Source organism: Gallinula chloropus, assembly GCF_964237585.1.
Source record: "Gallinula chloropus genome assembly, chromosome: 6".
Lineage (NCBI taxonomy): Eukaryota > Metazoa > Chordata > Aves > Gruiformes > Rallidae > Gallinula > Gallinula chloropus.
Window position 1 is genome coordinate 15,610,375 of NC_140091.1, and position 23,279 is coordinate 15,633,653.

General features: G+C 38.6%; 1 protein-coding gene across 1 annotated transcript; it reads left to right on the forward strand.

Moving 5' to 3' along the window:
- Window positions 1–801: 801 nt before the first annotated feature.
- On the forward strand, window positions 802–22,903 carry DNAI3 (dynein axonemal intermediate chain 3; the record flags this gene model as incomplete). Its single annotated transcript, XM_084265883.1, has 21 exons — window positions 802–919; window positions 2,228–2,266; window positions 6,174–6,355; window positions 6,904–7,008; window positions 7,830–7,991; window positions 9,475–9,674; window positions 9,958–10,074; window positions 10,739–10,929; window positions 11,961–12,085; window positions 12,189–12,278; window positions 12,711–12,800; window positions 13,545–13,667; window positions 15,182–15,255; window positions 16,635–16,779; window positions 17,509–17,596; window positions 18,465–18,553; window positions 19,297–19,360; window positions 19,799–19,929; window positions 20,629–20,833; window positions 21,239–21,330; window positions 22,703–22,903. 21 exons carry the CDS (start codon window positions 802–804, stop codon window positions 22,901–22,903), a joined length of 2,631 nt encoding a protein of 876 aa, XP_084122009.1.
- Between the last annotated feature and the right edge of the window lie 376 nt (window positions 22,904–23,279).

Sequence of the window (23,279 nt, forward strand, 5' to 3'; positions counted from 1 at the left end):
CAAACAAGTGGGGAGTCCCACTGAATGCCTCAAGCTGGTCAATACAACATCAAACAATTTCCAACACTTGTAACAGAACTTGGGCTGTCCTGGTTTCGTTGTTCCATCGGCTGCTGTGCGTGTGCCTCCCACATGATGGTGCTGGCAGTGTATTCTGTGGTGGCATGCTGCAGTCTGTACAGCAGCAGCACTGCATCATCCCCACTTTTGCAATGGAACCCAGCTCTTCTACACTGCTGTCCTCATCCTTCTTCTGGGTGCTGGGAAGAAGGAGAGCAAATGAAACAAGAGCAGCTTTCTGTCCAGTATTGTCTCCAGCTGTGGGGCTGCTACATGGAATTATGTATACGGCTTCTTTCCAAGTTTGTCCCCTGCAGAGCTACACTGCAAAATGAACTGGAAATAGAAAAGCAGAGAAATGCTTTGTGCAGCTGAGTAATGATTTATGCTTATAGAGAGTGGGACAAATATTTACAACTGGAGAATTCTCACCTGCCCTCTTTCCACTGTAGCTTTCTGTAAGGGAAACCCCTACCCTAATTTAACCTTTCACAGTTTTGGATAATTGGCTTCTATACTTAACCACCCTGGAGGGAAGTAGAGTTTCCATCTATTACCCATCATATCAAAATACACTTTACACTTTTAAATTAGGGAACATACCTTTGACTATGTATGAAAACACTACTATAACAAAAAACTACATAAAATCATGGATCAAATTTTAACTCATACCTGGGGCATTATGTTGTTTAAAGCTTATTGATGATGTGTATCTTTCTCCAGAGAAATCTGAAAAAAATGTCAGAAAATGTCAGATCTGGCAAGACCTCTGTGAAAGAACCAAAAACCTCAGCAAAGAAACAGAAAGGTCAAAGCAGAGCTAAGAAATCCTCAAAAGGAAAACGAACACAGCTTGGTATGTAAAGTACAGCTGCAGTGAAACAAGCAGTGATCTGGTCTCACATGACAGCTACCTTAATTATTTTGAGCCCATGAGTTTACTAAGTAAACATGAAATAAATTAGAATGTTTTTTTATATAAATGAGAGATCTACAATAACTAATTATGATTTTGTAACCAATATATGGAACATAACAAAGCTATGCTCCAATATTTACACTTTGTCTTGGTAGTTTAGACTTAAGTTTGTGGTGTCATAGTAACAGTATGGAACAGGAAATTAGGAGGCTTAATATATGTAGCTGGGGAGATTCACAAAAGCTAACAGCCCAGGGACAGAGCATCAGGCAGAAAGAGATGCCTCCAGAAGCAGGAGTGCTCAGGATCACGCTGTAAAGGTGCAGTAACAGAGCTTGAGAACACAACAAAGTTTCACAGGTTAATTTTGTGTTGCACTTGATTGCATTTTTTTCTGAGATGCACCAAGACACAATCTCACTTGTGCTGCTTACACAGTGTATAGCTAATGAAGCATATGTCTCATGAGCTTTTGCTATATACAAGTATTTTTTTTTCAGCAATTCATGTGCATTGTCAAAAAAGGTATGAACCCTTGCTTGGGTTTTGTTTTGCTTTGTGGATATTTTTTTCTGCCATGACAGCCACCTTCCTGAAGTTACTTTCACCTTTTCCCTCCCAGCTGGTTAATGGCTGTTCTGCACGTGAGTGCTAACTTTCCTGTCCTACCTCCCTGTGAGGTTGGCAGACCCTCTCTTAGGAGCTGAAGGAAGCCCAGCTCCTGCTGTACCCCACACCCAGGGCAAGCCTGCCTACGTCCCACTGTCAGACAGCACTGACCCTGCACACTGCCAGTTCTGCTGTCTGATGTTAGTGAGCCTGGCCCAGTTATCTCCACAGGACATGATTTATGTGGTCGCTGCTCCGGCAGGTACTGTTCAGGTAGCTGTCAGTGCCATTTTCAGCTATGGAAGCTGCAGTGGGAATCACAACATTTCTCATAGCTCTCTCTTATGTAGATCCCCTGTTCAAAATAAAAACAAGTTTTCAATCTCCATAGTTTCCAATCTCCATAGTTTCCAAATAGGCTAACATCTCCCTAAGACACAGATCTCTTTTAAAAGGCTTCACTTATTTCTTGTGTTAAATTTGAACTGAGGAGAAACTGTCTTCCGTTTCCTCTTCACAGTTTAGTTTTAAATGTATATAGAGATCTTAAATATTGCCCTAACAAGGACAGGACTGTATATTCATAGTTACTTTGTTGGGAGGAAAAATTACTGATAACATCATGTTATATTTCAGGTAAAAAAGATGAAGCTGACCTTCCTGTGGCTGATACAGGTAAGTGCTATGGTAACTGGGCTTTAAAGTAATAATTTTGGAGTACTTAAAAAATTTTGAAGCTTCAGTGTTACTAATGCCAGGGAATGAAAAGGGAAGATTTTTGTTGTGAATGGGGAAAATTAGAAACTATGATGAAATGCAGCTATTGCAGTCGTGATTGCAGCAGTACTCTGAGAAGCAGGCAGCACAGCAAGGAATGCTGACACAGGTAGGGGTTTGTAGAAGATGTTTTTATCTTGGATAGAGAGGAGCTGGAATCAGAGGAAAAAAACCTCATTACAACAGAATTATAGGGTGTGAGATGTTTGCTTTTAGTAATAGTTAAGCAATCAAAAGAAAATATTTGTATCCCTTTTTTACACATTTGATCTTTGTTAAATCACTGAATCCAGTGATTTTAGCAATTGTTTTTTAATCATAGATATCAATAGACACTGATTGATGTCTTTTGCTTTGTAGAAAAAAAAATTTACTAGTTAAGCATCACAAGACATCAAGCAATTCTCTTGGCCTGTAAGCAAGAAAAATACCAGTTTATGCTGGTTTAAGTGTGGCCATAGTTATGAGCTAAAACATGTAATTATTGGAATTGAAATATATTCTTTTATCTTAAATACCAAATAATTTAGGGGTTTTTTTTTCACAACTCTAGTTAGGCTTTTCTTCTGACCTGATTTGTGCAGGTTAAATATTTGAATATAACTTAAATTTATATCAATCTTAAATCTACCTACAGTTTACAGGAAGAGCCCAAAAGGTTACCTTCTTAATTAGCTTTTAACACTACACCTTTTACTGCTAAAAGCTAAAACATAATGTGGAAAATATACAAAGCAGGTAATTTTAGACATCATAAATCACTTGTCTTCTTACATATTCCTGTGAGCACATGGGTGGAAATTGCACTTTGATCAGCTTCACCGAAATGGGTAAGCTGCAGTTAATGGAAATGGACAATAAGTGATCCCTCAGATGATGAAAGTGTTCCTTTTAAAATGGTATTTACGATGTTCCTGGAGATGCTTAGTTTTAACACTAAGAGTTTTACCTCCACCTACTGGCAAATAAGGCTCGAAGCCATACTATCTAAACTCTTGCTAGAAAACTGTTGCTAAAAGCTGGGGGAAAAAAATCATTGTATGCAGACGCTCTGCAGGATTTTAACTGTATGCAGATGTCCCCTTAGCATAAGACCTACAAGTGTTCTTTACTTGTCTTACAGCTTTCTGGTCCTTTGTAAAGTTCTTGTAACACTAGGAGCTGTAGACCATGTGGGTACTATTTACTATCAGAGCACAATGTGAAGCCTCTTCTTAGATGCTACACAGTTTTTATTGGGAAGCAGCCTTCAGTAAAATTGTTCATAAAAGTAAGAATTCCAGTATCAGCCCTGTATGTTTTAATATTGACTATATAACACAGATATAATCTATTATAGAATTTTCTAATATAGATTTTTTTTTAACTTGGACTTATAGCAACAGAACAGTGCAAAAATTAGACTGTCCTACTCTGTTCCCTCTTATAGCGACACCTAATGTATTTTGCTCAACTTTAATGGATGCTTCTATTGCTTTATTTGACCTTGAAACCTACATCTCTGCAAAGATACTATTTTTAGCATTAGCATTTGTGGACAAGGCATGATTCAGCATTTAAAAAAACCACATTTCTCGAGTAAACAACCGTTATTCCTGTTTAGGATTTCCATGCACGGCAGAGGACGGAAACTGCATTGTTGTTTTGGTGCACAGTTCTAAGTTTCTATCCTCTTTCTGTTCTATTAAATTTTATTTGCTAAAGGAGATCTATTCTTTTTTGCTCCAGTATATCAAAATGTATGGTATATCTGTACTGTTGCAGTGTGCACTAGGGCTTAAGTCTGCTTCCTAACAACTTAATGAGGCCTCATGCCCTTGGCTAGGGTGACCTGCAGATCAATTTCTCTACTTCCTTAAAAGGATTAAATGTTTCAAATCACCCTGGACTAAATACTTTTTTTGAGTGTGGTGTCACAGCCAAATTGATAAGCAAAAGAAGAATTAAGGTTTTGGCTTCACTAGCTATGGAGGGTCGATGTCAAAGAGGCAAATGGACTCCAGAAGGGAAAGAAGTCCTCGTTTGGTCTGGTGTTACCAACAGTGAGTTTGGACCAGATGACTGACAGAGGTCTTTCACCATCAATAACCCTATGATTCCGTATTTTTTTGAAGCATCCACACAGAAACTCAAGAACCTGAGAGGTATTAAAAAGGAAAGTCAGGCCATGCTGACTGCAACCAGCAAAGAAAGTGAACTAATGGGCAGTGTGAGCTACACAAATGGACTGTGCATGCTACAAAACAACCAGTGAATGCCAAGTAAATCATACCCGGTTTAGCGCAGGGTAGGCCAGAAGCAGCAGACATGTCATTAATTTTAGTGATGACTATAGCAGTGGAGGAGCAGCACTGAAAGATTTTAAAGGATAAATGTCAAATTCATCAAACATTATGCATTCTGTGATAGGCTTATGCAGAGATTTAGCTTCCCGGATGATAGAGATTAAGAAGGATTTGTTGTTTTGTCAGTCCTTGTTGGCTTTGGTTTGAGATGGCTTTTCAAAACATGCTGAGCCAGCTGGTCAATATCATAATTTTAGATACATCAACTTCAATGTAATGCTCACACAAGGAAAAAAGTGCCACAGCTTCTGGGAATTAAGCTAAAATATTAATTAACTCAAACTAAGAAAACAGAATAAAACAAAGATGACAAAGTATCCACTATTATCACAAAACCCAGCCCATTTTGCTACACAAAAATCCCCTGTATACGTGTTCATAAATCTTTTCCACTTCCCAGTTTATCCAAAAGATAAACATTCAAAGTGAACATCTACTGAGCTTCTCAGACAAAAGTATAGTGGCCCTCATGAAGAATGCTCTAACTATGGCAGCTGAGACATACGGCATGAGTCTGCTAGCGTGGCAGTAGTGCAAAGACAGCAAAGGGTCTCTTAGGCAGCAGGATTCGACTAGCTGATCTATAGTGATCATAATCACTGGTACCTGACAAGTAAACCAGGAGGCAGAAGAGGTAATTTGGGAAGGATCAGTGTTATGTACCTACAACTGACATACACTTAACAAGAAGGACTATATATTATCTTCAGATGAGGTATTTGCAAAGCACAGTCGCCAGGTGACCTAACAGCCTCACTAAAACCAATGAAGGTAACAGTGCCAGAGCTAGGCTAAGAAATAGCTGTCTTGTTCTGAATTAACATGGATAAACCTATTGGAGCTCATGTGCACAGAAAATGGAAGCTGTATATCCTCCAGCAAAGCTGAAAATAAAGGCTTCTATCTGGCTTGAATCTTAATGACCTTGATTTAGTCTCATCTATTTGAGAAATAGCCTCAACTGCACCCTGAACTAGATGAGAGGAAGATCAAAGTCCAAAATAAGAAAACCAGCCTTATTTGGGATGGTATTGAAATCTTGTTTAGATTAAACATTGGCTTAACATGGCATTGCTTCCCAGGGAAGGACTACAGTATGTTTATTGAAGGGTGCTCTTAAATCAGAGCCATGCAGTTGTGTGCTTAATGTATTAAAAACAGTCCAGTAATGACGCTTCACTAAGGCTCTTAATCACCTGTTGATCAAGAGGGGAAAGAAAACCCCTCATTCCAGGAATAACATATTCAATAAGTAGGAAACACTAGATAGAGTCTCCCAAGATTAACAAAATGTAATATAACTTATATTTCATAACTTCCAAAATACCAAAAACTAAGCTAGGAGATTCAAAGGCATTCTCTGTTAGGAAACAGCAAAGACCCAGAGTTCTTAAGGTATATGTTTGTGTTTAAACAACACTCTGAATTTGTTTATCATGCAATTTTGCTGTCTTTCATAGGCCACCCAGAAATCTTTCCTTTAGTCTTCACTACAAAGACCCAAGAAATTTTTAATTGCCGAGTTGATGAAGATGTTACAGAGGAAAATTGTTTCAAACTCATTAGAAAAGATGACATCATTCAGGACCTAAAAGCAAGAGCTGCAATTTCTGATTTCCACCCTGTCAAAAACGTTGTCCTAGTATGTTGTTTATTTCATTCTCACTTTAAGACTCTGTGCTCTCAGAATATATATTCTTTTACTTGTAAGGTCTGTCCTTGTTTTACTGTGTAAATACACCAGTGTTGTAGCATCCAAAGAGTATAGGTCATGGATCACTGTCAACTCAGTTTCTCTTGGCTCACCATGTACTTTTTTTTTTCCCCCTAGTAACTTTAGATTGAAAATATGCTAAAAGTAATGTAAATATTACTAGTTTTGATTCTGTGAACTAGCAGAGCTTCACATATTTTCCTTTCTGCTAACTCATGGCCTACTTATTGAGAAACATTAAAACAGTTTCTTTTCTGTTTAACTCTCTGTAGGAAGAGATTAGTTTTACCCAGACTTGGTTTTGTAACAAAATAAAATCCAGCTGTTCAAGTAACACATGAAATTCTCTGTTAAGACTACAAAATTAACCAAAGAAACTAAATTTACACTAGCTATAACTTTGCCAGTCACAGGCTTATATCTATTTTGGGTATTAATTGCTTTAGGTTTTCCACTAATTGTTTTAATTAAAATAGGAATATCAAGGGGAAGAACTGTTGGTGGTTTTTGATCCAAAGTTCCAGTATGGACAGAACTTCTACCTTGTTGCTTCTGAGGAAGCCAAGGAAAACCTTCTGAAGGTAAGAAAATCCAAGTATACCACAGCATGCTTCTATCTATGAATTGTTCAGAATCCTGTCTCAAACATAAACTTCAGGAATGGTGTATTCATAAGCATTTTGTGTGCTTGGCAGGCCAGAATGCTTCTCTAAAGCCTAATCTGATAATGGAAAAATGCATATCACTGTAAAAATACCTTTTATACTGAGAAAGGCTGAATTAAATTTTTGCATCTTACTTCAGAGGGACAGTATAACCCCCATTGCTGCATTTTTATTGCATATGTTCATTGCCTCTGCCAAGGCCTAGGTTTCTAAGTAAGATATCAGAATAAAAGATTATAATATATTGGGCATCTTCCCATCATATCTTCAAATCATACTTTAAAATGTTCTTAAGTCCTAAGTAACTACAGCTACATAGATTTCCCTGGTGCAGTGCATGATAGGAGAAGGTTTATGGCCAGATTACATATTTTTTCAACATGCATTTGTCAGCTGGTATCAGCAAAACTAACAATTAATAGAAAAGCAAATTGCAACTCCAGGCAGGAGTCCCTAACATAGAACATCACTATAAATTCTGTTTACACAACAGTGATTTGCTTTCAAGACAGTAGTCTCTCTTTAGTAGTTAAATATTAAATATGTAGTCTTTATTGGAAAATCCTAATGGAAGGGAGGTGACCCAATCATACCCAGGGCACTGTGCAGCCAGACTTACTGCACTGAGACACAATGAGGAATGTGTGAATAAAGACTGAAAACTGGGCTGCTAGTTCATACTTACATTGCAGTAACAAAGTTTGAAAAGCACCGTTTCACAGTGTTTGATGTTATAGCCTCCAGAAACTGCAGAAGAAAAAGAAGAAGAAAAAGAAGCAGAAAATCAAGAGGAAACTCTGGAAGTCTGTCCTTATAAGCCTCCTGTCCACAAACCTTGGGTTTCTCTTGGCAGCGAAAAGGAAGTGGAAGAAGAATCTGTTAAAGATAGTGCTACAAAGGTCAGAATAAACAGATGTTACTCAATCAAATAAATATCCCAAACAAATGTTATTTTAAGTTCCTTAAAAAAACCCCAGGAAACTGAAGGCTGCAATTCTAGTTTTTCTTGGGGTCTTTCAAGAAAACAAAAAAAAGAGAGAACTTGCTCAACTTTTAACAAAACTGAAAGTGCTGCAGAAACCTTTTTTTGTTTGGTTGGTTTTTTTACACAACTCTGTTCCCTTTAAATTGTGCAAATAAGGCATGTGAGATGGTATTGAACTTACCTACTTCTTAAGATGTACATTCAAAAGTCCTGATCATCATTAGCATCTCTGCCACTTTTTGCTCAGTTGATTACCTGGCCAGATTACAACTTCTGAGGACACAGTTCTGTTTTCATGGAGCCCAGGAAACTCTGTTTCATTACAGAGATGACATGTAAATAGCATGCAAGACTCGTAAGGGCTCTCTACCCCAGAATAAATGTTACCAACCACAGGTTATTACAAGCAGACTTTACAGAAGGATTTATTTGTTAAGTACACCTACAGATGATACTGAGAAAATTATACATCCAAAAAGTAAATCTACTTACAACTGCCAGCTACCTTGTGACATGCAGGGCATCTCCAAGCATTTAACTGTCCACCAGTGATTTTTAATCAATACCTAAATCCCTGTTCAGGGATGACTGTCTAAGTTTTGATAGTTCTCAGCAAATGGACATCTTGCTTATACTTAAAAAAAAATCTGGTTGTTCTAAAGCTTATTCACAGTCACTAAGTTTAAGCCATGTTCACAATCTAAGTGTTCTATGTTCTACCTTGCTGGCAAGGTCCATTCAGAAGTCTTCTCAGCCTACTTTCCTTTCCAGGTCTGCAGGAGGTGCTGGGAAAAAGTAGCTGCCTAGGAATCCAAGACAAAGCAATACCTCTCCACTGCCCAAAATCAATTCCTTACCTCTCTTGGTTGATAGAAGCTAAGCCAGATTCATTTTTCCTTCTTAGTTCTCACTGTAAAGAAACTCTTCATTCAAGTTTTGTGAATCCTCTTCAGGGTACTGTTCTCTCCCTAGGCACAGCAAGGGAGGCTGAAATGCTTCACCCAAAGCTGAGAACTGCAGTGAGAGGGAAGAGATGAAAAGTTAGGTCTCAGAAACCCAATGCAGTATTACACAAGACCTCCTGCAAATCAATCCTTTACTTAAAGGTGCAGTTTTGATATTGCATGAATTAGGAAATGTAATTCTTTTATCCCAGTAATCCAAAAACATCACCTAAAGGCAACTTCCTGTTTTGGAAATACAAACCTGTCTTCTATTACTTACGTAGGTAATTTATATAAGCGCTTCAGAATTTCAAAATGCAGAAACATAAGTAAACTCAGCACAGAAATCATCAATAGAACTAGTTCTACAATTATATGAACACTGCCATTTTACAGGATGAGCTTTCCAAAAATCCTTCTCCTCTGCTAACTACAGCAATATCTCTTTTCCAGATTAAGTATGTGTTTTCTCGAGTACGCAGGAAGTTTGGTGCACCAATTACATTTAATGATAAGAATGCTTCAGATGTAAAAGACAGTTATGTTGAATGCACATCTTACCAAGACAAAGCTTTCAGTATTAAAAAGCTTGAAAAAGATATGGGTGTACAAATGGTTCCAAGAGTAACAGAAGCTAGTACACAGACAACATGGTAAGTGTCAGAAAACATTTATCAGTTTATTTACTAAGCTATGCACTGTTGCTGATCCCAACTAAAGTTAGGTAATGTGACTCAGCTGTTCTGGAATTACTCAGTTACAAACTGATTAAGAGAACAGAATTTGATGCTCTGTTTGCACCTTTCCTCTTTCACTCTTTTCCAAACAGCTTCTAGAAAAAGATAATATACTCAGTTTTTTTACATATTACATGGTTTTCTGTCTTTCAAATGGTTTCTGTACTTACTCATGTTCAATTTTATTCCAATTGGTTAGGACCTATCCAAAAAATGCAGCCACGCAGTATTTTCCTAGGCAGTTGTCAAGTGAAGAGAAAGAAGAGAGTCTGTCATCTGAAAAGCTGAAAGACTTTCTTACATCAGTATGTTTAAGGTAAAACTACCGCAGCAACACATTAAAGGCTACCTGAAGGAATACAGAATACAAGTAACTCTTGTCTGAGGGGACCAGTGGTATGGTCAAATACTGACTTTTTTTTTGTTCCTATATCCTTTTTTCGGCGCCTTTTTCCCCCTCTTGCTTTTTAGTTTCATATTAACCAATATTAACTTTTTTTTTTTCCTGAAAACTAACACATTTTCTATGATTCCTTATTTATTTATAAAAATGATTGTTGGTTTAAATAGATACTAGAACTGTTAAAAGCTGATAGCAATACATCTTTTCAAACAAGTGGCAAAGCTGATCTTTCAGACACTGCTCGCTCAAGCAGAGGCTTATCCAGAACAGCAAAGGTGCTGTCCTATAGCCCTTAGTCATAGCAAGTCCCACTTACTGATGCTTTTTGTCCAAGAACTGGGCAATTACACTGTGCTTGATTCACACAGAAGTAGAATCTTGGTACAATTGCTTACTTACATTTAAATGGAAGAGGGTTCCTGCATCACCGAGGAATTAGTGCTTGCTTGTTTTCACTGCCATGGTCATATTTTTGTGTAAAACAAAAGCTGTGCCTTTGCAGAAATATTTGCAATTCTACTACTGAATAGTCACATCTGGATTCTTGAAAGTGTTAACTGTTCTTTTCACAAAACAGAATGGAAGTTGCGTTGCAGCAAAATGAAATTATGAACGCTTTTTTTGATGACTGGAAGGCCTTAGGAGAAGATGAAAGCAGTTCTGGTGGCAAGCCAGATGTTTATCTTAAAGCATACCAATCATTTGCAGATCTGCGTTATCTCAAGGACAGAACTATTAGCTGCATTTGCTGGCATCCAACCATTTATGGTAATGCAATTAAAATACTGATTTGAGACTTGAATGACATATGAAAGCTATAAAATATGCATATTTCATAAAATTATCAGCCTTTAAATTTTAAAAAAATCAAAACTGATTTGGAATGTCTGAATTGCTGATTTGAGATGAAGTGAAAAATGAGTCAGAGAGATTCTTTGTAGAGCTCAGACAGACCAGGCAAAGTTCCTCACGCTAATGCATAAGAGGAGATCACAGGAACGGGAAATTTGTTCCCTTTTGAGGCTCATTTAAGTGGGGCTGAGACTGTGCCAGGTCCTTCTGGTGGCTCTGCATACCATTGTTCTCTCCATGGCTGGTTCTTGTAGCATGCTTAAGGCTCGCGAGGAATGTTAGAGCCACAATGGGACGTGGCTTTGCTGAGTGCCAGGGAGCATTACAAAGCTGGCTAAATGTCTCCTCCCGCTCCCTGCCGTGGATTATTGCTCTACCCAGCCAGGCTTCAAGGCACAATTAAGTTCTGTATAGATGTCCTAGCTGCACAGCATACTAATAGCCAACACCACAGCCTGTGTGGGAAATTAATTCAGCTACGAAAGATTTGATTTCGTGATGGGTGGCCAGGACTACAGACCTGTCACATCATTCCAGGAGCAGTTTTACACCATCAAGCAGTAGTAGCAAAAAAGTTGATTTTTACCCTGATCTTTAGGTTCTGTGACTCATTGTTAAACAAATTAAGTAACCAAAATCGTTTCCTCACAGTTGATCTGTAAAAAAATATATATATATATAAATACATGGTTGGTGATTCTCTGTGACTGGGGTTTTTTGGGTGTGTTGCTTTTTTTTTTTTTTTGCACTGTATTCAGAAGGTATCACAGAATGTTAGGAGTTGGGAGGGAGCTTGAAAGATCAGAGTCCAGTCCCTCTGCCAGAGCAGGATCACATAGACTAGACCGCACAGGAACGCATCCAGAGGCGTTCTGAATGTCTCCAGAGACAGCATGATGAAACTTGAACTCTCTCTTCTGAGAAAATCCATTTTCTCTCTCAACCAGGGATTATAGCAGTGTCAGCAAGAGAGCGGCTTTCTTATGAAGAGCAAGTTAACCTTTCTGAGAAATCATTGCTGCAGCAACCTGTAATACTTTTTTGGAGTTTTTTTGACCCTCTCCACCCACAGGTATTTAATCAGGACTTTTAAATATGACAAGTGTTTAAATAACAAGAGAACAAACAATCACTGTGACTGTATCTCTCAAGTGTTTCGTTTTTCTTCTTTCTAGTTAATGTTGGAGTGTCCTGAAGACATTTGCTGCTTTCAGTTCAGTCCAAGTGATCCAAATATCATTGCTGGTGGCTGCATCAATGGACAGGTGTTAATTCTCTTGTTTAAGAATAAATTTGGATATTTCTGTATTTTCTTACAGTATGAAAACAAGGGTGAAGAGATGTACTCAACATCCTGTAACACCACATACTATCACAAAACAGATATCATAGTCTCAGAAGTTCTCTCATCCTGTGTGGGAGTTATACCTGGTTATTCCACAGCTGAGCCACTGCTATATGATGTTTCTTTGCAGTACTGAGAAATGGGTCAAGCTGTAAAACCTTGTTTAGTTTTTTTGTTGAGACAAGTGCAGTCTTTCAACTGATTGCATCAGAAATACTTTAAAGACTTCATAAATACTAGTGCAGAGAGGGAATTTCTTCTTTGCCCCTAAGCTCCCATGAATAGTATTTGAATACCTGAGTTTTCATATAAAGGATGACATAATTCATAATATATGTGTGTTTTGTTGCAGGTTGTACTGTGGGATATTTCTCAACATGAAGAAAAGCTGCAAAATACAGAAACTCTTGCTGATGAAGCCAAGATGACAACTGTTAATATGGTGAATGTTCCCACTCTAAATGTACTGTAGTACAGCTGTATGTCTGGGGTGAAGTGAGGCAAAGTTAGAATACGAGTTAGCAGGGAAAAGTGCGTGAAGGCATCCTGACTCAAAACAGAGGAGTACATAATTTTTACAGTGAGTGACTAGAAAGGGTAAGAAAACTAAAGAGTTAACGAAAATAAACCCATTAGCACAATATAATGTCTACCTAATTAGTCCAGCTTAATTGCTGTGCTGCAGTTTGTGCAGACCTGGGCTTCAGTAAGACTGTTCTTTATCATGCACCAGCATATACTCAACTCTTGCCTTATGAAGCCTTTCAAGTACATACAGCACTTCTTGCTGAATATAATGCTGAAAATGAGTCTGGAAGTTTATGGACAAAGAAAAGGCAGCTTGGAAGAGGAGAAGCAGATTTCAGTGGAAGACGACTCTGAAGGGGGTAAACAGAAGAGAGACCTAAGAGCAGAGAAGGAACTAATAACATAAATGGATTTGTGTGTACCTATGTAGGCATGTTGGGATTCTTTATAGAGCTTCATATCCAAAGGCCAGGTTTGATGCTTTCCTTTTTTCCCACCTTCCTCCCAAAGGGAAGGCATTAAACCCCTAGAAAGTTCTATAAACTGATCTGAAAACTGTGAAAAAGCATTAACAGCATATAAAGTAATGTTATTTCTTTGAAGGGTTTAGCATTGTATTTTGAAAATACATTAATTTATCTCTATAAAACATTTCTAGCCATTACAAGTGCAGGAGAACAGCACAGAGCCGCCTCTAGTGAGATACTGTGCAGTGTCTTCCATAGAGTCCTGTCACAAAAAACCAGTAACAGATATCCACTGGTTGCCAGATTGTTTTGAGGTGAGTTTAAAAATTCATTTTTCTTCATTTTAGGCTAATCTACTGCCTCAGAAGTCAGTGGAAACTCAAGATAAAATATTAAAGAACCAATTATTTGCAATGGCCTTCATTATTTCTCACGGCATTTTCTAAATAATAACCTGGTACCACTAGTTCTGCTCATTGTGCTTTACAACTGTGCTGCATTCTCAACTTGATATGAATCTGCTCATACTAGAAATAATTTCTGTAACTTTGCTGAAAATTATAATTTAAAAATTATAATAAGCCTTCCATATATAAAACACATTGAAATTTTACTATGAGCAATTCAGCCTGCCACCAAGAATTCAGAGAAATAATTCCAATTATGTTAATATCTAGGCACCCAAGCACAGCATTAACTGTAGTTGCCTTAATACTTCCAGGTGCTGCCTCTGTACTCAAAACATGTGTTTTCTATGATGGTTTTAAAGCTTCATAGTGTAAAGGGTCAATTAAGTTAAAGGGTCCAACACTACTACAGGAGTATTAGATGCTCATTTACTATCAAAGTACTAAACATTAATTAATTCGAAATACAAATGTACCCATGCAAAATAGTGACAGTGGAAAAACAGGCCAAAGGAAAGAAAACTGAGATCCTTACATGATTTATGCAAATTAATGTCAGTGATTTTTGAAAACAAATTTTTAAGACTTCCTAGATACTGCAGTCCTTAGCAACGTTACAGAGGAATAAGGAAAAGCATGCACATATATCATATGAAGAAAGCTGATACAACTGTGCCTTGTTAAATTATGCAACAATAGTACCCATGGATACTAATCAGTACCAGATGGAAAACACAAAGAAAGGGACTGGATAGCAGAATGCTGTTGTGGGGTTTGTTACTGTTGTTGTTAGGGGGTGGGGTGGTGTATGCCAAGGTTTAGACTCAGAAAGCTGTTTTCATGTTCATCTGGGATAAGAGATATGGGAAACCTGTGCTTGGTAAATAACACAGACAAAGGAATCCCTCCACCAGTATTTAGCAACAGGTACTGGGACACATTTTCTGTTATCTAAACATGGAATGTATGTCAGCCTTTGTACAGCACTGCAGTTTTTATGGCTCAGTTTCCTAAATTTTAAGGCAGATGACCCATGGTGTAAACTTGACCATGATATATTACTCGCACTGCACATAACTGTTTGAGATAAATTTCTCAGTGAATTGCTCTTTGGTTAGGCTGGATTAAAAAAAGTTATGAACATGGCAGCCTAAGGAAAGCCTGACTTGCAGTGGTATCAGCAAGTATTTATCCTGCTGCCTTCACTTAGAATTTTAGGTGTCTAGCAGGCAGAGCTGGTGTCAGTTCACATGAATGTCTTGATTTTATAATTACAGGTTAGTTAAGTCCTGTGTCTCAAACCTTACCCAAGCAGAAACAGTGACTTAATTTCTAGAAAGCCCCTTTTATGTGTTAGAAAAATATAACTGTTGTCTCTCATCAGCTTCTCCCCCTGTAATTATTATTCCTGTTATTTTTAGGACAACCAAATGGGTGCTACTTTTGAAAACAGAGCTGAAATTCGTGTGCAGCTTGTAACCTGCTCCCCTGATCGGTATGTACAACACATGCTTTACAAAACATCTTACAGTTTCCTTTGGAAAGCTTTATGGAGCGTACTCCATGACTCAACTAGCCTCTATTCTTATCAGCCTAGACTCATTAGCTGAAATTCTGTGTGCAGCAGACAAGCACATCAAGTTCTTGGCCAGTTAAGTCCTTTCTTTACAGTTATGCCATTAAGGGTTGTTAAGTGAAAAACCTGATACCTGTATGTTTATATGCTGCATATACCTTAAGCAGCATGTTGGTCACACACGTGCTGGCCTGAAGAGCCACACTGCCACATTGCACACTGACTGTACAACTCTTGCATAAAAAGCTGTTAATAATATTGAGGCTGAAGAAATACTGTAAACTATATTGAAACCTGGAGACTTGGCTGCCAAAACGATTCTGTATGAATCTCCTCTTTTGTGGACTGAATAATTACGCTGGTTACGAGTAAGTGCTATATCCTGGGAGAAAGACTGGCAAGGGGGTGGAATGCAAAAACTGGGTATAAATGTTCAGCTTTCATGATGGCAAAAGGCTTAAAGCTCCGTCACTGGGCTCAATCATGTATTTGCTACTTACATCAAAAGGAGGGTCGGAGGGAGCAAAATTTGGTAGTGATACAAAACTATTTTTCCTAATCTAAACCAGAGAAGACTTCAAAGAATTAAGTTAGAAGAATGGTTGCAAATACCGCTGTTAATAAGTTTGCAGTGTAATACACATGGAAGACATAAAGTACTCACACGGCAGGGCTCCAAATTAAAAGCATTCACCTAAAACAAGAGCAGGGGAATCTAATACCATCCACGAAGAGCACAGGCCCCAAGCAACTCCTGTCAGAAAATGGAGAGAAATGTCAGCAATGAGGAAAATTATCGCTGTCGGTATTAAATCCGCAAATGAATGTCCACAGGAACAATCAGAGAGCTGAAAACTCCCATGAGGTGACAGACTGAAGTAGGTGGGGACCATTTGCCTTGAATGGCAGCATGTAAATGGGTACACACAAGAAATGGGAAGGAGGTTTGATTTGGATTACTAGGTTACCCACTACAGGGTTCTGTCCAGTCCTCTGAGCCTTCGGGAATTTTACCAAGGCAGTACAGTAACTTCACCCAGTAACTGCCCACAAGCAACCTGTATGAATGCCATCTGGGTGCTTTGGTACAGTTAACTGGTGAAATGGTGAATAAAGGAATATGTGCCATCATTTACAAAAGTAGTAATTAAGTATCTAGCATTTGTCTGCTTGTCAGAGTCTCCATTGCTATGCAAAGTTTGAAGATGAAAGGCTAAAAAAACAACATGAAAAGGTCTGTAAAAGTATATCTGACTTTGAAACTAAACAGGGAATAATATTATACAATCATTTTCCAGCTCAATATTATTTTGGGATGCTCCAGTCCCCAAACTTCCTGAACCTTCATCCGAGAAATTAGAAAATGATGTAATTTTTGATATGGCCCTTGATGTTCCAGATACTTCGAAGAATCTAGATCTCTGCTGGAAACCTCTCATAAAGGTACTGTACACAAATGTTTAACAGGAGGATCAAGTAGTGGTGGCCAGAACTCCACAGGAATATATTCTCTTGCTTCACACCTCTTTAATTTTTCCTGCAAATTGTGACTTCCTTGTGAATCTCCTTCTGGTTATGAAATGAAAGACTTCAACATTCCCCTGAAATTTCAGTAGAGCACATTTTGAGAAGCTAATTGACAAGAAACAGCATGACTGCCTCTTAAAAACCGCAGTAGGTACAAAAATAGTTATATTAATAGTGTAAGTTCCTGTCAGCCTTTTCAACTGCTGTGCATCTCAGTGGGTTCCAAACTGTGAAACACGGTCATGGTCAACAGAACCACACTTAGTGGCAACCCAACCATCAGTCTGATGGAAATGGGCACAGCAGTTTGTGAAAAAAGTGACTAAAAATAATACGTCGGGTTAAAAAAAAAATCAAATCTTGGAGCTGCTGATGGGCACTGCTCAGATAGCTGCCACTGCTGAACAAGCATGACCGCTGGAGCTCTTTGGGTTTTTTCTAAAAATATGGCAAAATCCTTACAGGGAAAAGATAACACAAGAGAAACCACAGGTTTGCATTTTCTTTGTGCTTGCACATGAAGCAGCAAATACTCTTTGTGGAGTGTTACAAGCACATTGCAAACTGTAGCTCCATTGCAGCAGAAAGTCATTTAGTCTTGCACCTCAAAAATCTGAGTTAGCAAATGCATGTTTTTCCAAGCAGATAGATCTGCACGAAAGTGATACCACCACAGAGCATGGCCCCACCAGAATCAGTTTAAGAGAACTGCACTATCATTACAAAACCTCAGGTAATATTTTTATTACACCTTATTGGGGAAAAATTGGTTTTGGTAAGTTTATATTGCAGTATATACATAATGAAAGCCGAGCAGCAAAACTTTGTATAGCTAAATGCATTTGGGGAAAAAGGTTTCTTAAATATTCTGGCACACAAAGTCTGACATAAAGGTAGTGACCACAAAGATATATACATGTACTGACCACAAGGAGAGCAGTTCCATATCCACAGGTTTCACCCTGCAAGTCTTCATCCAGTCCTCATCCATCCCTGAAATATTATGTCCTTTTCAGCCCTTACAAAGTACCATTTTTAGAAAACTAATCCTGGAGTAACAGTACACACTGCAGGTGTTTCTGTAGTGCTTCGTATGGAGGTGTCACACTTCACGTTCTGCAGTAGCTCAGTTACTATAGTGTTTTGTGGTAGGGACACACTACTAATCGCTCTGTAAAGCTGGCAAGCTGGCACACAGGTAGCCCAAGAGCTGGACTGCCTGTGAGAGGGACTGCAAAGCAGCCCAGAAAAGGCCTTTCTGGCAGCTGAACTGCAGTGGCGCAGCTGCTCCCGCGCACACGGTGACACCAGCGGCTGCAGGAGGCAGAGGCGGTAGCTAAGGGGCAGTCTCCGTGAAGACACACACGCTGTGTAAAACTGATGAAGAACAGAATGGTGCTTCCCTGAGTAGCTGTCTGCGTATGGGAAGCACTGACTTCATCACAGCAGCTGCAGCAACAGGGAGATGCCACCAGGAAAGGGTTAACCTGCAGCACTGCTGCTTGACTTGTCCGTGTTTCCTCATCTCTCCTCTTGAAATTCCCCTTGTCCATGAACTACTTTAATAAGACAAAGGATTTGCTTGGTCTGATGCATTCCAGAGAGCCCGCACAGAGAGGCACGTGCTCCTTCAAGCACAATCCGGAGAGTGCTGAAGAACATCTCCACCGGCTTCTTTGTTGGAACTGAAGTAAGTGAAAGTAACAGACTACCAATGGAAATGGTAATCCAAGGTATCTCAAAGACTGAACAGTAAGAGCTTCCACAAATGAATGGGACTTGCATGTTTTCTCCAGGAGTTAACTAGAAAGGTGTTTCTGAAAATGCCACATTTTATTCCCATTTTAATCCATTTAGCTACATGATTATAATATTTGGCAAACTATGAACTTTACTCAAAGGGCAGAATTAGAAGACATTTCCTTTCCAAAATATGTTGAACTTAACTACCTAATGCCAGGAACTAAAGAGTATCTCCTTATTCCAGAACCCATACAATTAGTAATTCTTTTTTTTTTCCAGTGTTCCCCTAAATGGCAGGTGAAAATGTTTATACTACAGTTTCCCCCACAACTTATTTCTAATTCAGGAATTCCCAGCTATTCACAGCTCTCTACCTACCCTACATATCTAAAATCCCCAAGTTTTGAGTTCATGTGGAAATTAAAATTGGGCTTCTAGCAAGCTTTTTGCTTCCAGCCCCCTCTTACCCGAATCCTGGAGCAAAGCATGAACTCTAAATCAGGCACCTAATTCTGCAGGACTGCCCACATACATTGTTGTACGTAGAGATGTTTTGTCAACACAGAACCAAAAAATAGTGATCCAAAATTTTAGTTGGACTTTCTAGTTTTTGGCTGCTAATGTGTATTTTAATGTACTCTGAACATACTTAACATTTAATGTGTTTAATTGATTTTTCTGGCATCACAGGATGGAGAAATTGTTTATTCTGACTGGGTGATAGAAATTGAAGGTGACTCAGCAAAACCAGTTAGTAAGTAGAAGTTTCTCAATACCTGTTTAAACCTTAATATATCGCTACCTCTAAAATATTCGCACCTACGCTCTGTCTTTTTAAGGTTCTTGCCCATCTGCTGAAGTAGTGCCTCTCACTGCTGACAGCAGGATGCAGCAGCACAGCCTCAAGGTGTTTGCTGTATCATGGCACAATAGCAAAAGCCCTCTCCAGTATCACAGGTGTATCACTACGCACCTGTTGGCACGAATCATGAAGTCATGCTTCACACTGACTAGATTTTGTGGCAAATCCTTATTTTTCCTATACCTTTGAGCAAAAAATAAGAGGCTAAGATCTTTGAAGCCTCTGCTGGATCCTGCAACTCCTGTGTCCTTCCCCCTGCCCCATGTAACTCCCATTGCGGAGACAATCTCTAAAGCACATTACAAGCAGCTGCTGTATTCATTCCTTTAGGTCAGAACCACACTCAGAAATACACCATCCACACTGAAACTATCAACACACTCCAGAGATCTCCATTTTTTGAAGACATCATTCTAAGTGTTGAAGGCCGGAATTTTGCCATTTGGAAAGAAGGGGTGACAGTAAGTACTGTAACACAGCTGTAACATATCTCATAGACACACACAGAACTATAGTAGCCTCAGAATCTATATTTTCAGAAAAGTTTGTAAGTCACAAAGCATAATTTAGAAATAAATTTGGTATAAACCAACCATTTCATTTTTCTTTACATCAGAAAACTATTTTAGAAATGGCTTTGTGAAATTGCCTTTTATAGGAAAAAAAAATTAAATTACCTCTTCAATTCCAACCTAGTAAAAACTGTACCTTCTGAACAGATTATTTCTGCTGCTGAAATGGGAATAAATGAATAATGGGAAATGGGAAAATGAAGAATAAAGGCAATGTGTGCTAAACAGGTCTGAAGAACTTGCATTTAGGATGCTCTCTTTCCATCATCTGAAGACAAAGAAAAATGTTTTTTTACAGTTCCTCTAATGTAGGAATCCAGGTTAGCAGCACCTGACAAACTCTTAAGACCACAGATTTTCACAGCAGATAGACACGTTACCGTAACAGACTAGAAGTGAGACAACAGGTTTTATACTTGCCCTCAATTCTCTTCATCTGCAGAACACCAGTTTTGCCACTGATACGTTGTTTGTAATAGGATCGTTTAAACTGTGAATTATCTTTAATGAGAGGAGATTTGAAACAGTGAATGGATAATACTGTTTGACTGCCGGGTCCATCTTTTATTTGTTTTCAAATAAATTAAGAATGGCCCGATCCTTCAGTCAAGCTGCTCTGCAGGAAGAAACACTGTGGGACGCTGGTCCTTAACACGACCAGGAGTTTTCTTCATTGGCAGAGATGATGGAAATATAGACATTTGGGACTTACTGAAGAAAACTCACGAGCCATCTCATTTCCAGCACATCTGCAAATCAACCATCACTTTCATCAGTCCCTGGATTAGCTCAAGTATGTTGATGGTGACTGTGCTTTACTGTGCCACCCTGTTTGCAAAGTACTCCCAAGGTGCACCTATGGTGTATTAGTCTGTAAGAAAAGTCCATACTTCCACTGACTTAACACTGCACTGTACATCCAAACAGCACGTACCAGTTCTCAGTGTGCTACCACAGCATAAAGCATCTGAACACATTTCATTTTTTGAAAAAATAATTTGAAAAAGTACAAACTTTAAGGGGAATTTCGTTTGTTAAGAATGTAAGAGAGCAGTAAGGCTGCCTTCTTGCTGCAGCAAACAATAAACCAAAAAGACCACACCAAAAATGAACCCTGTGTAGCGTGTGTTTGGGTGGGGACGTTTGTTACTCTGGAATTTAGATTGTTTATATTTTTTTTTTGTCAAATATGTTTCAGCAAAGCAGCATTTTTTAGCTGTTTCTGATGATCTTGGAACATTGTATGTTTTGGAAATCTGTCAGATGCTAAGTCACCCCTCAAGGAATGAGGTTGGTAAGAATTTTTATTGATTTCTATGACACTTTATCTTGAAAACAACTAATATGGAAACAGGCCTGCCTGGAAAATCTTGCCTTCAGAAGGACTGCAATTAATTTATTAGAGCTCAGTATGGCCTTACTGTCCAAAGCTCACCTGCAGCAATGCTGGCTTGCTGCAGACAGGAGGCACCTCAAGGAGACTGGGTGGCAGAGAGGTGGCAGAATTCCCCTGCTCCAATGTGGATACACAGGAAAACACAGGAAACAGTTCAGCATTTTGTGATGCATACATAAAACAGCACCAGGTTTCATGCATTAAAACAATGCTATAGAGTGCATAGGAATGTAAAGGCACCAAGTTTCTCTTTCTTTACACCTTCTTGTCTGCACTTGTGAATTATTTTCCTGTAAATCTGGTATTTCAGTTTACACACCTTAGTATCTGGTTCTAGCTGAGTTAAAGCGCATTTTGCAAACTAATGTTACCACTCATTCATTCTCTTTTGAAATAAGGACTATCTGTCCCAAAGAGCCATGGGAACAATGGAAACCATTCTAATTTCTCTTTATTTTCACCTCATTTTTGGTTTTTCTTTTCCCTCAGCTCCCAGCCAAAGATCAAGCTAGCATTTTCATTTCATCCAGTCTAGCCTGCTACCTAGTCTGTTAATTTTATGTGTCAAAGTCTTCTTTTCATCCTATCCCAGTTTTAAGTTAAGTTTATGTATGCACTTTAATTTATAAACATCCCATAAAGGTTTGCTGTGCAGCATGTAGTGATATAACACCAGGTGAGCAGCCACATTGTAATAAGCTTCTCCAAGCAAGGTAGGAACTAAGTGCTACAACATGAGGAAAGACATTGTTACTGCCCAAATTACACGTGTTTTGGAACAACAGTGTTTAGGGCATAGAATTATTAGCCCAGGAAGAGTCACTAATGTTTAGAGTACTTTCATTCTAACTGAAGTATTCACTGAAAAGTACTAGGTTGTTGAAGAGACTAATGAAAACTAAAACACAGAATCCCAGATAAATGAACAGTCCAGTACTGAAGTATGGTATTTTATGGTTTCTTTGTGCCTGAAGTTGGGTCAGTGAGGATTTGGACTGATTTAGTGAAATTACTAACCTAAAACTGGTTTAGTTACTTCAGTGCAGGTTCCTGAAGGATGATCTAGAGTCAGCATTATGCAAATTATTTAACCTCGAGTATCTGTATCCAAGTGGCTTCAATCCACATCTTCACATCATTTCACTGTGAGTTATTTGGCTGGAGATATTGATATTCCTAATATAGATAACAACACTGTTCAGATCAACAGCAGTAATTCTGTGCCTTTGGGTGCATAATGACCTTTGTTTGTCATTGTGTTAACAGCATGCCAACATACTTGATTATTTTGAAAGAGAAGTCAAATATCTGAAGTACTGTGAACAAGAGTTTCAAGAGTATCAAGAGTTTCAAGCCAAAACAGACTTGAAATGGAGCTGGAAGCACAGAGGGAAAAAACAGTACGTTACACTGGGAGTTAAGTACACCTTCTTTCTTTGGGTCTTTAAAATGTACCTGTTCTGCTGAGCAGGATTTCCCACAGCATTTTCAAAAATCAGGATGGATGTAATCAGAATATCTTAGCAGCTCCTTACTTCACATTTACAATTCTTAGGAGTGGAATAGATGGTCCTTGTTCTGCTCTTGGTCAAGTGAAACTCCTGCAAGAGTGTTAGAGACTATGGGGACATATATAAAAAAGCATGTTCATGGTTTTTCAGTTGCTCTTTCAGAAAGTTACATTCTCTATAACCATTGCTCCTTCATGCCAGGAGAGACTCAGCCTTCTTTTCTTTATTCACACAAGGATTTTACCTGTCTGTTCTTTGGCAAATGGCTGACTACCACAGACCACAATGACAATTACTGTAGCCTGAGGTGATGCCTATTTTCATTACCTTGT